Genomic DNA, 17,207 nt, shown 5'->3' with positions numbered 1-17,207 from the left:
CCAGGGAAGGGAACGGAGCTGGGGAAAAGTCTGGAGCACAAGACCAATGAGAAGCAGCTGAGACAGCTGGAGGGGCTCAGCCTGGAGAAAAGGAGGCTCAGGAGGGACGTTCTGGCTCTCCACAACTCCCGGACAGGATGGGGCAGCCAGAGAGGGTTGGGCTCTGCTCCCAGGGAACAAGGGACAGGATGAGAGGAAATGGCCTCAAACTGCCAGGGGAGAGTCAGGTTGGACATCAGGAGGAACTTCCTCACAGAAAATGTTGTCAGGGACAGCCCAGGGAGCTGGTGGAGTACTCACCCCGAGAGGTGTCCAAGGAATGGCTGGACATGGCACTCAGTGCTCTGGTCTGGGTTACAAGGTAGGGAATCAGTCACAGGCTGGATACAGTGGTCTTGGAGGTCTTTTCCAACCCCAGTCATTTCATGATTCTGTCATTCTCATGTTAGCACATTTTTATGCAGCTTTTTTCCTAGAAACTATGGAGGCCAGGCATCAGCACAGCACAGCACAGCAATACCAATACCTGTGCCAGTTGGTTTAAAGCAAGATCAGTATCACCAGCAGCCTGGACATGGGGAATACTGGTCAGATGCTTGGAGCACCTCCCAGGCAAGCACTGCAGCTGAGACCCCAGCTCTGCTCAGAGAAGACAATCACCTCGTTCAGAGAACTCACACAAGCTGACTCGTAGCAGGGCAGCTATGAGGCATTCAATGCCTTTCCACCCTAGCGGACAGAAATGTATTTTGCCAGGACAACTGTATTTTGGCAGATAAACCATTTTTAAGCAATGATACTGGAATTCAAAGAGCATTCTTCAGCAGCAGCAGTACTTTGAAGTGGTGAAAGGTTTGAGAAGATCTGTTTACGATCAAAACATTAAAGATCCTTCTGCCCAAGCTGGGGTGGGAATCAATGAAAGGATCAGATGGGACACTGCCTATAGAACATGAACTTGCCACAGAATAGGCATGTCCTTGCTTGAAATTTACCAAGGAGACAGAAAGCTACCCTTTGGCTTTTTTCCAGATTTTGGATTGGAATCCTAAATCTAGCTCTCACATTCCGGAATCTAAAGATTCATCATCTCAACAAACCTCAATGTACCTTCCCAAAGGTCTGCTGGATTCCACTGGAAAGCTTAAGATTTGCCATAGGAAAAAGGAAAAAAAAAAGCAAAAACAAACTTAACCCCACAACCAAACCAAGACACATGCTGTGAAGTGAAGGAGATTTCCTACTTGGGCTTCTGACAAGGATATTTCCTATGTCTGCTGCAATCCCAAACATACAGAACTACTTCTGAGCTCTTAAAGAGATCTGGGTCTGCTTTAGGTTCAGTTAAAGTTCATCTGGCAGCTTCATCAGCTGCTCCTCTGGCAAGTACTCTTGATGTTCACACCCACAGCAGAAAAAAAAAGTTGTCAGGATGAAACTCCTCTAATTAAAAAAAAAAATAACTAAAACAAAAGGGATGTGGAAAGGGCACTTCAGAAATTCCATTAAATCTATATCCTGCAGGGAATTTTTTTCCTTCAGATTTAAAAAAACATCAGTATCTTATCTATTTGTTGGAAGAACGTGGTCTCAAATCAGTTAAGAAACATGAAAGACCTTCTTGCAGGTAGTGTTTCTGCATGAGCAGGTACAGCTTCTTCATGTTCAATCCCCATCCAAATTAATTCTGAACTGTGCAAAGGGGGCAGCATTTATCTTGTCTGTCTTGTCATCTTGTCTGTCTTCCCACCAGGAATATTCAAGCTCTGTAGTCTAAAGCATTAACTACCTCCTTTCACATTCATCTGCTTCCCAGACTTTCAGCATGTATAGCTTTAGTAACACCGCAGCAAATCAAGTCTTTAGATACTGTCCAAGAAGCGTAGCACACACATTTCTCTCTCCTTGACTGAAAAGTTCTATCCCTTGCAGGAAAGAAGGACTGCTGAAGCAGAAAGAACAGGGAGCACATTTACAGGTAGGTGTGAATTATATGTTACAGATAATTCTTACTCCTGCCCAGAAGGACTACAAGCTGTTAACCCCTTGTTTAGCATCACTGCGTATCAGCCCTGGAAAGTGCCCAGCAGGAAAGGACCTGGTGGTGCTGGTCAGCTGTAGCTGAACATGAGCTCAGGTGTACCCAGGTGGGCAAGAATGCCAATGGCATCTGGCCTGTCACAGCCATGGTTTGGCAGCAGGAGCAGGGCAGTGACTGTCCCCTGTGCTAGCACACTGCTGAGGCACCTTGAGTCCTTGGGGCAGCTTTGGGCCTGACACTTCAGGGAGGACACTGAAGGGCTGGAGCATACCCAGAGAAGGGAATGGAGATGGGGCAGGATCTGGAGCAACAGCAACAGCTGAGAGAGTTGGGGGGGCTCAGCCTGGAGAAAAGGAGGCTCAGGAGGGACCTGGCTCTGCACAACTCCCTGACAGGAAATGGCAGCCAGGGGGGTTGGACTCTGCTCCCAGGGAACAAGGGACAGGATGAGAGGAAATGGCCTCAAACTGTGCCAGGGGAGAGTCAGCTTGGACACCAGGAGGAATTTCTTCACTGAAAGGGGGGGTCAGGCATTGGCAGGGACAGCCCAGGGAGCTGGTGGAGTCCCCATCCCTGGAGGTGTCCAAGGAATGATGACTGGACATGGCACTCAGTGCTCTGGTTGACAAGGTGGGGATCAGTCACAGGCTGGACACAGTGGACTTGGAGCCTTTTCCAACCTCAGTGACTGTGATCCTGTGAACCCCAACAGCAGTCATCCAGCTGTTGGCTTTTTCATGCAACTCCTTACAGCAGGTTCCCTTCTCCAAAACATACATTGCTTAAGACAGATTAGTTGTAAGAAGGATTAGTTTTAAGAATGTGTTTGATTACCACAGATGTACTGTGTAAGCAATTATGGGAAATTAAAGTAGGCTGTGAAGTTCAACTCAAAGTAAATGGGAAGTAGGCAAGGAGGAAGAGTGGGGACAAACATCTAACTGTGGTGATACCATACAAGAAAGGAATAAAAATCTTAATGTTTTTTAAATGCAAGTATCAAAAAGAAAGAAGACTCTTATTATGGGGACAGATGGCTTGTATGTGGGATTGGACAATCTCTGAAAGCTGTATGTATGAATTAACTATTTTGCAGCCTACCTTTAGTTTCAAACAGCTATTTCAGGACAGACATCCAAACTCATCTTCAAGGGTTCTGGCCCAATGCCTTAGTGGTATATCATGCACTCAAAACATTAACTTTTTCCACAGCTGGCTGGGACAATTGTTTGAAACATACAGGAATTTATCTAGCTTTTTAAAGCATTGAAGAAAAATATGTATGGTGAAAACATGCATTAGAGTTGTTTCAGTAAATATACTGAATTGAGGAGCCCAATTAACCATGTATATAACGCCTGGGCAACTTTTTGAAGTATTGCTCCTAGCAGAGAGGATGCAAAGGAGTCTGGATTTATTTGAATATTAGCAACAGTTTTCAGTCATACCACTTTGTACAACATCACCTTTTTGGTTCTTTGATCATTTCTTCTCCCTTAATCATCACACGGGTCACAGCAGCGGCCAAAGAACACATACTTTTATTTCATTTATCATTTTATCCATTTGAAATTGTACTACACTGAACTTTGTTTCTCTCATAAGTATTACCACACCACTCACTAGCCTTAACAGCTACTAGTGGATTAGAGTGAAAACCTGCCATAGATCAGGTTAAATGAATTTTTCAGTTTGCAGAAAGAATCTTCAACCTCATCTTTGTAAATACAGTAATGTTGAAACTTCAAGTTTATTGAGCCTATAAATTATTTGTTCTGGAAATTTTTCACAGGAACACGATCTGAAACATCATTTAGTGCTGTTCACCCCACGGTACAGCTTTACCTCATCCTCCTTGTACTTTTTTGCTATGGAAGCAACATGAAGGTATTTTAAAAACTTTAAGAATTTATACAGGCACCAAGAGCAATCAGCCATTCGAGGAAGGAAACCACACACACCCAAATGAACAACCTGAAATACTCCACTTAACACCTAATTATCTGCAAGAACAAAATACACACCTACTGGAGCCCTGTGACCTGATTTCCTATATGAAACATGAGGAGAATCATGAAACAGAATTAGTTAATAAACACAGTACCATTTACTAATTTCATGGCTCTCTTTCATTTCAGCAGTGCTATCTAAGTCCAATTTAGCAATTTGCTTTGGTACAACTAATAATCCACAGACAAATGTAACTGTTAACTTCTGAGGCAAACCCTGCAGAAGGAACCGGTGCTCTTGGCATTACATTAATTTCCACTTAGAATGCAGTTCATCAGATCACTCAGCAAGGAATTAGCAACATTCACTTGTCTGCAATTTTTCTGTTGTACTAAAATATATGGAATACATGAGCCATGCTCATTGCAGAGGTTCTCCAAGGAGATCAATGCTACTTACAGCATTAAATGAACCACTTATCCTGGGTCAAGACAGCAAATCTTAGTTATAACTTGGATGCATTTACTGAATGGCTACGTAGAATAACAGTCACAAAACAACTTTTACCAAAATCCTGTTAAAAACTGTCTTGTTAATGCCACCCTTATAGTCAATGTTGATAAGCAGAGATTTTACACCATCCTCTGCCGAGGAAAAAGTGCCTGAAGGAGATAATCAAATTACTGAGTTTTATCCCCCTTTGCTTTTTGCTCAATAGCATTCCCTCTCCCTATGCAAACCCAGGAGCAGAGAACAGCACACACATGTGGCAGCCCAGCAAGGACAGGCCAGCAGCCATGAAGCCAAAGGGAAGACCTCAGGCCATGCCTGTATCCAACAAGGAGCACATCCTGCTCCCTCTCCTGCAGGTGTTGGGCAGCCCCTCTGGCAGGTGGCATTCTTAAACCACACTTCCTGATGCTTTCAACGGTGGAAGCCCAGTTTCCCAGTACAAGTTTTTGAGCCCACTACTGTCCAAGGCCCCAGTAGGGACAGTGACAGGCTGGACAGAAGCAACATCTTCGCTCCCATCACTTTTCCTTTTATCTTGCTGGTCTGCAAAGCAGTTCACAACTATGGGGCAGGACACTCTTGCCCTCCTTGAAAGTCACTCCTGTGCACCATCAGTTCCTCTTCTTTAGGGCCACTGAGCAAGCGTTTTTTGCCACCCACAGAGCCTATAGTTCAACTCCTCCCACACTGAAGGGCTGCGCTGGCATCACCAACCCTTCCCTGGCAGCAGGATTCCAGCAACACGTGCCCACAGGGCTTCATTCTGAGCCAAACACAGCAGTAAAAGGCAGCTCAGTTTGGACTTCATTGCTCCTTCACAGCTTCATAAAGCTGTTTGAGGGTAAGTTGCCATATGACAGCTGTTTCACCTGCTTTCAGAGAACAGAGAAACAGCAGCAGAAATCCAGAAATCCAGTAAAAAAAAACCTCATGTGAGGAACAGGAGTGAAAAGAAATAACAGACACAAGAAAACAAACATGCTTTACTGTCTGCAACCAGAGTCACAACTGGAGTCCAATGTATAAAGCTCCACATGCACACACCGGGAAAAACAGATTGTGAGGAGAAAAACAAAACCCTTAATAGCCAGTGAAATGAGTAGCAATAACTACCACTAGGGAGGAAGGGTAACATAGTTACATTTTCTCTTTACTGCATTGAAGGAAAAAAATCATCTATTCATCTGCTAAGGAAATGTGAACACTACTCAAATCAGTATTTAACTCTTGACAGATACTATCCTAACTGGACAGCAACCACAGCACCCAAATGAAAATTACAAATAATTTTTTAAAAGTCACAGCTAAAATTTGCTTCCTGGAATCAGATAAACTGTTTTAAGTATCAGCAAATAAAAAGACAGTAAAACTGCAGAATGTGTTTTGAATGGAGGTACTACATGAACTTTTCCTTTTATAAAGCCAAATATTCTGCTTCATATTTAAGTTTCCACATACCTTTCCTTTAACAATCTATAAGGAACAGATCAATGAAAATACAGCTGAGCTAGAATTGAGGCTTTTTCAAGCAGGCTAAAAGAGGCCAGTTCTCAACTGCAATTCAAGAAAGAATGAAGTTTCTTTATAAAACAAATGCATCAGTAAAGTGGCATCATACCACCTATGTAAAAAAATACAGTGCAGGCTATACATTTAACAAAATCCCCAGCCTTACCAGTCAATAACAATTCTTCTTTGATTTGTATTCCATGAAGCAACTTTATCAAATGGACAGATGTAGAGATGAGACCCAAGTTCCTATTATTAAATTGGAAAAAAACCACAATAATTTACTTCATATGGAATACACTCAAAAAAATTTAAAAGGCTTTTCACCGACGTTAACAGGAAATCTTTAGCATCTTCAGGACCTCAGAAACAAAAATAGTTTGTCCTACATTACTGCCTGCCTATCAGTAGCCACACTACTGATGGCAAATGAAAGGGGTTTATTTCATCATCCTGTACTTTACCAATTTTGGGCACAGAACCTTCAGAGCTAAGTACCTTTTCCTCCCTTTTTGCTATTCTTCCTATCAGACATTAAACATTAGCAAGTTATTCATATAATTCAACATCTTTATTTATGTAAAAATTCTGCTTTGTCTGGAGGTCAAGCATTCAGGACGAGAGTCATGTATCTTACCTCATAATAGACTTGGAGGATTTTCAATGCCAACAAAGTAATTAGTGACAGCTACCTAAAAACAACAAGGCCAGCTCAAAGGGAAACATACACAGCTCTCAGAGAGAGGAACAGAAGGCCAAGTAATCATTTATCCTTTCTCCAGTGAGGAGGAATCATAAGTAGACTCTCAGAATGCATTGCATTGCAATTTCTCTGGCATTAACAGAATTCTGCCCCAGCACAGAAAGTAAGACTTGGTCCCATGTCAAAATTACATTTAGTCAAATAAATCAAATTTGACAAGTCCCAAGAAAACAATTTTTAGGACTGTAGTCCCCAATAATTATTTCATATAACCAACTTGTGACAAGTTCAGGGGATTAATTTGTTGGTTGTATTTGGGGCTCTTGTGGGGCATCTGGGCAAGGAGGGTGTTTGCTGCTGTTTTGCTGGGTTTCTTAAAAACATCAGCCAGACCATCAGGTGACTACAGATGGTTGTATCACAAGCATCCCTCAATGTTACAACAGACATAGGCAAAGAATAGAGAGGCTAAATAACTTCAGGAGCCATATTGATTTAATATCCTTTAAGCTCAGCTTGCCTGTATATATGTATCAGGATTAATATGCACAGTTCTACATGCTGTGTTTTGCTAGGAAAGCAGACAGATCTAAATAAACCTTTAAAGACAAACTAATCCTGTAACTGATTATTAAGACCTTTTACTAATTCATTATGTCATTTAAAAAAAAATTAAAGAAAGAGAAAAAAAGGACAGTTCTACAGTCAGGCTTCCAACAGGCTTATATCATTTGTGTAATCCAACTTGTATTATGGACCTAAACACTTTGTTCTATTACTGAGCAGGGCCCCAAACTGACCTACAAGTAGGTCAGCTATTTTTGTTTATTGCATATTTGAATTCAAGTGACTGCATCACGCAGGATATGCCAGTTCATAAATCAACTAACACAGCACTGTAAAATAAGAATCTCTTTTATAAAACCACACAAACATCAGAAGGTCATACTTGGGTATAGGCTAAAAGGGATCATAACTGTACCTCATGACACGCTGATTCTTGGCACACTCAACACAGGCATTCCTCAGACATCTGAAGCACTCCGCTATGAGCAGCAGGCAGGTGTCCAGCTCTGCCAGTCCACAGGAGTCCTTACAGGTCTGCTCAATGGCACTGGAGGTGCTTGTCAGAATTTCCAGGACATCCCGAAATACACTTTCTTCTGCTGTTTCTCTGAAAGACACACATTTGTGGTGAAGAAAACATATAAATGCACTCCTACCAAGAAGCCTATGACATTGAAACTTTTTATTGTAAACCCAAAGATGTTTCTGCAGCAATCTTTAGCTATTCAGAGTATTTAACTACTTATAGTCTTTCAAGTAGAAAGAACAAAAATCTTCCCATCAGCCTTTTCAGAAAAGGGGCTGTAGGAGAGTTTTGCTGCCTTAGTATTCCTCATGACTTTTCAATAGCTCTTTTGGAATTTTACTAAAAAGGAAAAAAAATTCTCCTCATATAGCTGGCAGGTTTATACATGACACTACATGCTGCTTTAAGAGGAATTGCTTTAGTTAATGAATACAGTTTACATGTCTAGCATTAGATCTTTCAGAAGAATAAAGTATCAGAAGCTCCAACCTGCTGCAGATTTCCTCAGAGGGATAAAGGTCATGGAGAAAGCTGGTGGCTGCACGAGCACCATTCTGAAGTGGGTGAATCACAGTCAAGGGAAAAAAACAACTCTGTCCCACCTCAGCAGACAACTACCCAACACAGAAGGTACCAGGCCACTTCCTGGAGCACCCAGACCAAGGAAAACAGCACTACCAAACCACAAGCTTATGCAGAAATCCATATGACTGGATGACAGCTGATGCTGTTGCTCCATGAAGTTTCCAGATTCCCAGGATGGGAACATACATCTACAGATGATCTGTCACACAGAGATAAACAACATTTCCAAAGTACAGCTATTCATCTACACTATGCCCTGATTTTATGTCCACAAAGAGATGAGGGCAACATATGACAAATGTTGCTAACTCAATTCTGATACCACATGCTGGTTGAGAGCCACACCAGAGTGTTTATGGCATTGCTACAGGGAAGTTCAACAAATTTGCTCATCCAGTACTTCTGACCAGAATCAGGAAAAGGAAATCCAGATGCAGCCTCCTTCAACCTTAAATAGGCTTGTCATATACTCAGGATCAAACAGAAGAAAGTGAGATGAGAGGAAATGCAAAGCAGCATTAAATAAAATGCTCACAAAGAAAACTCTCCCAAAAGGAGAATTTAAAAACCTCTTGATCAATGCTATTGGGTGATATTACCTGCATTCTGCTGCTCACTCAAATACCTACACAATTGCACAATTGGAAATTCTACCTTCTCTTTCATAAGTGACCATGTCCATAAATCAAACCATGGAATCACCAAGGTTGGAAAAGATCTTTAAGATCATCAAGTTCAACATTAACCAAACACTGACAATCCACCTTGTCCCTAAGCATACCCTTAGACATGTCCAGAGATATTATTTCCCACCTCTGCTACTGCCATGTTTTCTTTCCTAGTCTTAAGTCTTTACTCACAGTTCATGTTTTCTGAATTTATCTGACTTGTTGCTCCAGTAGTGACACTTTTATGCTGGGCTACATCTTACTGACAGTACAGTGCCTCCAATGCTGAGGTCTGTTAGGGCGTGGAGGAGACTTACAAAGAAGGGGCAGTGCTGTAAGAACTACAACATACACAAAAATCACTGTATTACCACAACATTAGGTTTCAGATCTCCAGGAAGTATGTATTTCATTCTGCAACCTTGATCAAAGATATTGATCAAGATCAATATATTTACACATTCTCCATGTACACTGAAACATTAAAAAAACCACCACTGCATCACTGAGAATTATGGGGGAGAAAATACATTTTCCAGTGGTGGAATACTGAAGGGAAAATACTGAAGTGGCACAAAAAACAAAGACTAAAAGCAGAGCTGGCCCTCAGTCATAAAGAAAACAGTGGAGCTTACATAACCAGAAAGGAAGTTTGGAATTTGGTTTTGGTTTCAAGACTGAAGAAAATATATTCATGGAACTTGAACCTTCAACTTACAAGAAGCGGTGCAGCTCCTGCCACTTCATGATGTGCCAGGAGAAGACTCAGTGGCTGATGGACCACAGTTCCCACGGGAAATGCACCAGAGACAAGTTTTTCTAAATGTTGGAAGAGCTATGGTCTGGTAAGGTAGCCCCCCCCACCCCCCAGCCAGGGAGTGCTTTCTGCATTGAGCAGAACCACTAGCAGTTCTGATTTCTTGAACTCTGACATTACTTTGAAATGGGACCACTCAGCCCACTGTAGTTTCCTTCATATCAGCCTATGCCTTTTGTTGGATTATCTCATGAAACCAGTCATTTCCTGACCCAACTGCAAAATACAGAAACCAGTGGTCAGTCAAGACATACTACTGTACAACATTCACTTATTTAAACTGGTGAAAGAGAAAGAAGCCGTAAGAACTTCTGTGCACATTTTTGTGACTCCATGGGTGAAAGGACACCTTACAGTTATTGTTGTGCTGGAAAAGCTCCACTCTCCTAGCAGAGCTATGCAGAGAACAGAACTTTTAGTCAGACACTGGATCAGAAGCATGCTGAGCTGCTGTGACAATTTTTCTTTTAAGATTAGAGTGAAAGTGAAAAGAAAAAAAAAAAAACTAAGAGTGCAGGCATTTCCAGTAAAATACAAAGATGAAAAATTTGTGTGTCCTAATGGAGCAAGTGTGGGATACACAAGGAAGAGTCTGTCCTCACTGTAAATGTGGAAGGAGATGTTGATTTTTTACATCATTGAGGAGAGACAGAACTCAAAATCCACCTCTTGGACACTATGAAAGAAAATCCAGACTGCTCAAGCCAGACCATTCCAGGCAGAAATCAAATCTCAAAGGCTAAGTGAGCAAGCAAAAGGTATTCCAAATGAAGACGGACTGACTTAAAAGTTGTTTGAGAAAGCAGGATTCTGTTCTAAGAAAATTTACATGTGAGTCTTCTACCTAAGCATTCAAATAGCACTGAAATTTAAGTGTGTTCTACAAAGGAATTTTAATGGAAACTGTCCTTCTGAATAAAAAAATTCTCAAATTAGCAAGAACAACAGAAAATATTTAGCTGATATTAAGAAACCAGTCAAGACTGACTTCAGGAAAGTGTTTTACAGCAATGCTTACCAACAGCTTTTAAAAAATAAAAAATTTCCAGCAGTACAACAAATTTCACATACAAAGCAGTAGCTATAAATATTAAAAACATATTTTTGAAATGGAAAATAATTTCTTTCCATAATCTCTTCCCTAATATTTCATTTATAAAACTACCAAAGAGCCTCCTAAATGGAGTTTAGATTAAAATAATACCTTGCATTGCAAACATGCCTTGAAATCCATCCAGAACTGCTTTGTAGATATTCCACAAACTTCTGTTTCCTGTGTTTGGTTGCCTAACAGAGCAGCTCCACAATTTGCTATTGCTACCTGTCCTTCATTTCCAGATCAAGCTCTGCAGGAATACAAACGGAAACAGAGGCAAAGGGTACAGCAGCTCAGTGCTTGGACAAGGAAGATATGCACAATTTCTTGTTAAGTCAAAACAAAGAGTCAGAATTCCTGTACCCATGCCAAAAAAGAAGATTACTGTCACTCCTTGTAAGACCTGTTTGACTGTTAAAAGCAGAAACTACAAGATACCACTCTAGTGAACATAGTGTTAAAAACAGTAATGAAATTGTGTTCAAAAGTCCAGGGTCCAAAAGACCACAAAGCTAGGTAGGAACTATGCCAAAAAACCCACAAATTTACAATTCCATATTTCCACTCTACGTTTTAGGTACTTGCATAACTCCATTCCCGTAAGCAGAGTCCCTAAAAAGTCCCTAAAGTACTTATCCTCACAACATTCCCAGGAACAAAATAAAGCCATTTTCTTGTTTTTGTAGCTTAGTAAAGAAAGCATAAAGAAATCAACTAAAAGCACTGGAAGCCTCAAGTAAATCAAATAGCCAAATGCAAGTCTCCCAGATTCCATATCATGGCCTTACAGCAGGGGCATTATTGTCTCACTTTATTTCCTTCTTACAGAATACCAGAACTCACATTTTTTATATATTTTGCTTCCACAAACACTGAACAGTCCTACAAAAGTCCTAACAAAAGAATTGTCACTAAGTATCACAGTTTCAAACACAAAACATCCATTGGGTCGTGTCTTCATGACTGAACAGCACCAACAAAAGGATTTGCCAGAGCTGTTCCTAGATCCATTCTGCCACATCCAACGGGATGTAAGGTAATGCTACAGCTTTGTCCTTCTGGAAGGGCAACTACAGGGTCTCTCTTTCAGCCCACCTGTACCCATAAAACTTGGCTGTTTTGGGGAATATCTACTCTTCTTTCAAACACACAGTGGCACAGGTTTCAGCGAGCAAGACAGAGAAAGCATCAGACCATAAGACCAAACTTTGTACAGGCCCTCCCTTCTTTCCAGAGAAACTGAGATGAACACCAGAACAAGGTTTCCTAGATCTCCTGCATCCATGGAGATCACAGAAAAATATTCGTAATTACATCTTTCCCCCTCGCACCCCAACTTTTAAATATGGATTTGAAAAACAAAACCATATTGGGAATTTAAACAATCAAAAACAAAACACCAGCAAGATTCTACAACAAGCTTAAGTTTGAATTCTTCATTCTCAGGTGCCAAGACCTTCAAACAACCACTGCTAGGAGTGACCACCAGCTTCCCACTGTACTGTGCCTTCTCCCTCCTTCTAGGAAGAACAAAACACATTCCTCTAACCCCAGTCTCTCAGCTGAACCTCTGTAAGCCCAGCTTCTGCCAAAGCCAACAGTGCTGTGTGGTATTTCAGAGGTCTCCCTGACCTTACAGGCACTGCTCCATACCAGCCCCGTTTCTCCAGCAGCCCCATTCTGTCTTTACTCATCTTAAACCAACTGAGGGGCATCCAACCTTTCCTCCCATGAAGCCAGTGCAGCCCAGCCTGCCACACAGGCTCTGTCCCCAATGCCCACAGTCACCACCTTCATCCAAAGCTCTGGCCTCACGTGGGAACAAGACTGTTGCCCAGCAGGCCCTCACACAGGCACATCTCACCCACTTCTGCTACTCCCACAGTTAAGATTCCACCTATGGTGCCTGCCCAGAAAGGCACCACAAGCCCCCGCAGTGGTGCACGGAAATCCCATGAGGTTCAACAAGACCAAGTGGTGATGCTGCACCTGGGTCAGGAAAACACCCTCTCTCTCCAGGGATCAATCCTGGCTGGGGATGAGCAGATGGAGCAGCCCTGGGAGAAGGACTTGGAGATGCTGGAGGATGACAGCTGGACATGCCCTGGCCATGTGCACTGGGACCCTGAACCCCCCCGTGCTGGGCTGAGCCCCCAGTGTGGGCAGCAGGGGAGGGAGGTTCTGCTCCTCTGCTCTGCCCAGGTAAGAGACCCCACCTGCAGAGCTGCCTCCAGCCCTGGGATCCCATCACAGGAAGGACATGGAGCTCTTGGAGAGAATTCACAGGAGGCACCAAGTTGTTCAGACAGATGGAGCAGCTCCGCTATTAGGAAAGGGTGGGAGACTTGGGAGTGCTCAGCCCAAAGAAGAGCAGCTCTGCACTGACCTAAATTATGTATTCCAGTACCTGAAGGGAGCCTACAAGAAGATGGAGATGATTTACTTGGGCCTGAAGTGACAGGACAAGGGGGAATGGCTTCAGCCTGATAGAGTATGTTTAGATAGGATGTTAGGAAGAAATTTTAACTTGTGAGGCTGGTGAGGCCCTGGCCCAGGTTGCCCAGAGAAGCTGTGGCTGCCCCATCCCTGGAAGTGTCCAAATCCAGACTGGATGGGGCTTGGAGCAACCTGGGATAGTGGAAAGCATCCTTACCCGTAGCAAGAGTGGGATGGGATGAGCTTTAACATCCCTCCAACCCAAGCCACTCTGTATCTCCAGGATATTTTATGCCATCCACGACTAAGAGACAAACACCGTGCTACAGGCACAGGACTGAGCACACAGCAGCTCCTCACAGAGCCCCCGGGGCAGGGCAGGAGAAGGAACAGACCACCCCCCGACAGGCACAGCCCCAGAAGAAGACTGGGGGTGCGGAACCTTTCCAGAAGAGACGCGACCCACACCCCATGAGGGTACTGAGAGCCCCTTTTCCGGCCCGCAGCCGACACCACGAGGGGCAGGACCGCGCTGGGAGCCGAGGCGACTCCTGCCCGACATCCGCCGGCACCGCTGCTCCCTACTCCCCGCTACCTGGGCTGCGCCTCCCGGAACAGAGCCGACAGCACCCGCAAGCCCTCCAGGCGGGCCGCAGGCAGCGCTCCCGCCGCCGCCGCCGCCGCCGCCATCGCCCGCCCGGCCCCGGCCCCGCTCCGCCCCCGCCGCGCGGAAATGGCGGCGGTGCCGCCCCGCCGGCCGGGAGGGGCTGCGCGGCACCGCCCCGAAAATGGCCGCTCTGCCTCAGGGCCGGGTTGCTTTTTCCTGTGTTTTTCTCTCTCCGGTCCCTCGCCTTTCCCTTGTTTTTGTCTTCTTCTCCCTGCTTTTCCCCGCAGGAAGCTCACCGCGGCGCCGGCTGCCGTGACGCCGCTGGTGCTGCGCGCCCCGCACCTCTCCCCGTGTGCTCTTGGAGATACGTGTGCCTAAACAGAACAAATGTTAAGTGAATATAGTGAATATGAAAAATATGAATAAAATACCTAAATTGCGGGAGTAATTATTTCATGCTTAATATCCTGATGATCTCCGAGCCTTTGGCAGGGTTGTGGAACTAGGCGATTACTAAAGTCTTTCTGTGTCCAAACCCTTCTGTGAAGCAAATACTACTTTGCTTTTAAGTTTCAACGTATTCTTAAACTATATAATTTTAATATTTGTGTTTTGAAATATCGTCTAGCATTTTCTAAACACATATGAAAAGTTAATCTGTATGTGTTCGGGTGGGAAATTAGCTTTCAATGGATAAAAAACTAATTGTGGCCAAACTCTATAGAAAGCTTTATTAGACAATCGTCATCAAATCACAGAATGGTTTGGGTTGGAAGGGACCTTAAAGCCCATCCAGTCCCACCCTCTGGCTTGGACAGGGACACCTCCCATTATCCCAAGATGCTCCCAGTGCCATCCAACCTGGCCTGGAACATTTCAGGGATCCAGGGGCAGCCGCAGCTTCCCTGGGCACCCTCGCAGGGAAGACACTCATTGAGTTCAACATCTAGCCAATTCTTATATAGATTATAAAATTTAGTAATTTTTTCCAGATTACTCACAGATGTTATATTTTAAACTCATCTGATCTACCCAATTCTGTGAACAACAGGCAGATCCCTTAAAGATGCAGCTTTTCCCCAGAGAATTTACAGGCTAAATAACATTTGTTTAGCACAACTTTATGGAACTCCAAGAAGGGAAACAATCCACCTAGAGCCAACTACAGTGGAAAATTAAATTACGTAGAACTTACTTTTAAGAATTCTTCATCAAATTAAGAGGTAGGCTATACTCTTGAGGCAACAGTGCTTGAAGCTGGAAAGAGAGAGGCACCACACCTGTCTTAGCTAAGACTCTGGAGGACAATTGCCCCACTCAAGCAAATGTTGGCTCTGCAGGAGGCAAAGCAGGTCAAAGATGTTGAATCCCTCCTGTCTCAAATGTTGTGAGAAGGCCTCTCGTTCTAATCACAATGTGCATACTGACTGCTCCTTTTTTATTGGGGGCAGCTTCCATCAGAAGATAAAATTGTGCTCTGGAAAAAGTTATTATACAGTAAAGAAGCAAATCCTGCAGCATAAATATTTTATGTATTTCCGGCATAAATACTAGTTTTCTGACTCTTATTTTTGGGCCTGTGTTATATTAAGTATGACTTAGCCCACACAGCTTTGAAGCTGTAGACCAAAAGCTTTTATTTTTGTTCTGTTATTTAATAGGATCTAGTGAAATTGATCGATGCACTTGGAAAAATGCTTTTCATTAGCCTGTGTTTCTAAATCTGTGGAGCACACCCTGCCAACGTGCCCTCAGTTTCTTGCTTACACTGGGCAAATTACAGGCGTTGCTTGTCTTGCCAAGGAATTATGAACACCTATATTAAGATGAGGAAGAGCAGATCTGAGAGGAGTTAGCACCATCTTTTTAAATACAAAAGGTAGAACAGAATCCATATGAAATGGATACTGCAGACTGTCTCAAACCTAAGAATAACTATTGCAATCTGAAGCCAACTACTAAACAGAGTTTGTTTGGCTTCAGGTGAGATGTTTCACATGTGTCTGAAGTCCATAAAAGAGCAGTTACACTTAATGTTGAGATTTATGTGTCACTCGTTCATTGTATAATATCATAAATAAATTTAATTCTTTATAAGAAAGAAATCCCTCCATCTGGAAAAAAAGCCCGCAAGCCTCAGAAGAGATATTAAAAGCCCTTGCATTTTGTCCTGGAAACAAATGATGTCTTCTGAGAAGCAGATGCAGATGAAATGCTGTCAGCTGCACAGTTGTCAGGCTCAGAGTCACTGCAGTGACTCTTGCCTCATTTGTTAGATGCATGCCAGAGGCAATGAGGAATTTTGTGCCTGTCATCTACCCTTCACAAAGGTTTTATTCCACATTTGCATTGAGTGTTTTTGTTAGGATCAGCATCATCCTCATCATATTAGCCAATGGCATAAGCATATGGAAAGGCACTATCCTTGCCCTGGTGAGCTGGATCAAAGAGATGCTATGTAGGATAGCTACTACCAAAGGTTCTCTGGTAGCCTGAGGAATTTCATGGTAGACAAATTTCACCTCATTCATGTCATAGTTTATGTATAACATGTAAAATTTAGAGCCAGGGTTTTGTCTGGTACAGAAGGAAGTGCAGCTGAATTGTAAAAAGGATGGTGCTGAATTAAAGGAGTTTTTGTGTATGTTAACGTGTGTCATCCTGCAGTTCTTCCCATGCTACGAGGTGCCAGGGAGAGGCCTCCTTCTGTTTAGAAATTTATTCTCATGCAGAATATGTCCCTGTTACAGATTTAACACAAATTTGAATTTTAAAAAGTCACTGGTTTTTCTTCTTCTTGAGTGCCAGGTGATGCCCCATCCCTGGAAGTATTCAAGGTCAGGTTAGACAGGGCTTGGAGCAACCTGTTCTAGAGGAAGGTGCTCCCTCCAAAGGCGGGGGAATGGAATGAGATGCTCTTTAAGGTCCCTTCCAACTCAAACCACTCCATGATTATATGATTTCGAGTAATATATAGTTTAACACTGCTGCAGGGGAAAAAAATGGTTACTACAATTTAATTTCTGTAGGAAAGGTCAGGGATGCACAAGGCCCTACACAAAGCAGGGAAGGACATCTCTCTCCACAAGGCAGGCTGCCCCTGACACCAGTCACGAGGCTGAAGGAAAAAATGATGGATGTGAGGAATGTGACAGTAAGCAATGAGCTTGTAGAAATGCTGCATAGAGA

General features: G+C 43.1%; 1 protein-coding gene across 1 annotated transcript in view; it reads right to left on the bottom strand.

Annotated features, from left to right (window-relative positions):
* ATXN10 (ataxin 10) overlaps positions 1-14,092 on the bottom strand; it is a gene marked incomplete at its 5' end in the record, with an annotated part of 93,218 nt that extends 79,126 nt beyond the window's left edge. The window contains 3 exons of the mRNA XM_062491571.1: positions 6,180-6,262; positions 7,699-7,890; positions 14,007-14,092. Of these exons, the coding sequence (XP_062347555.1) occupies positions 6,180-6,262; positions 7,699-7,890; positions 14,007-14,092 (361 nt within the window). The remainder of the gene's footprint in view (positions 1-6,179; positions 6,263-7,698; positions 7,891-14,006) is intronic.
* Positions 14,093-17,207: the final 3,115 nt, after the last annotated feature.

Source organism: Cinclus cinclus, chromosome 4 (genome assembly GCF_963662255.1).
Source record: "Cinclus cinclus chromosome 4, bCinCin1.1, whole genome shotgun sequence".
Lineage (NCBI taxonomy): Eukaryota > Metazoa > Chordata > Aves > Passeriformes > Cinclidae > Cinclus > Cinclus cinclus.
The sequence above is the reverse complement of the archived record's forward strand: the minus strand, read 5'-3'. Positions and strand labels throughout refer to the sequence as shown.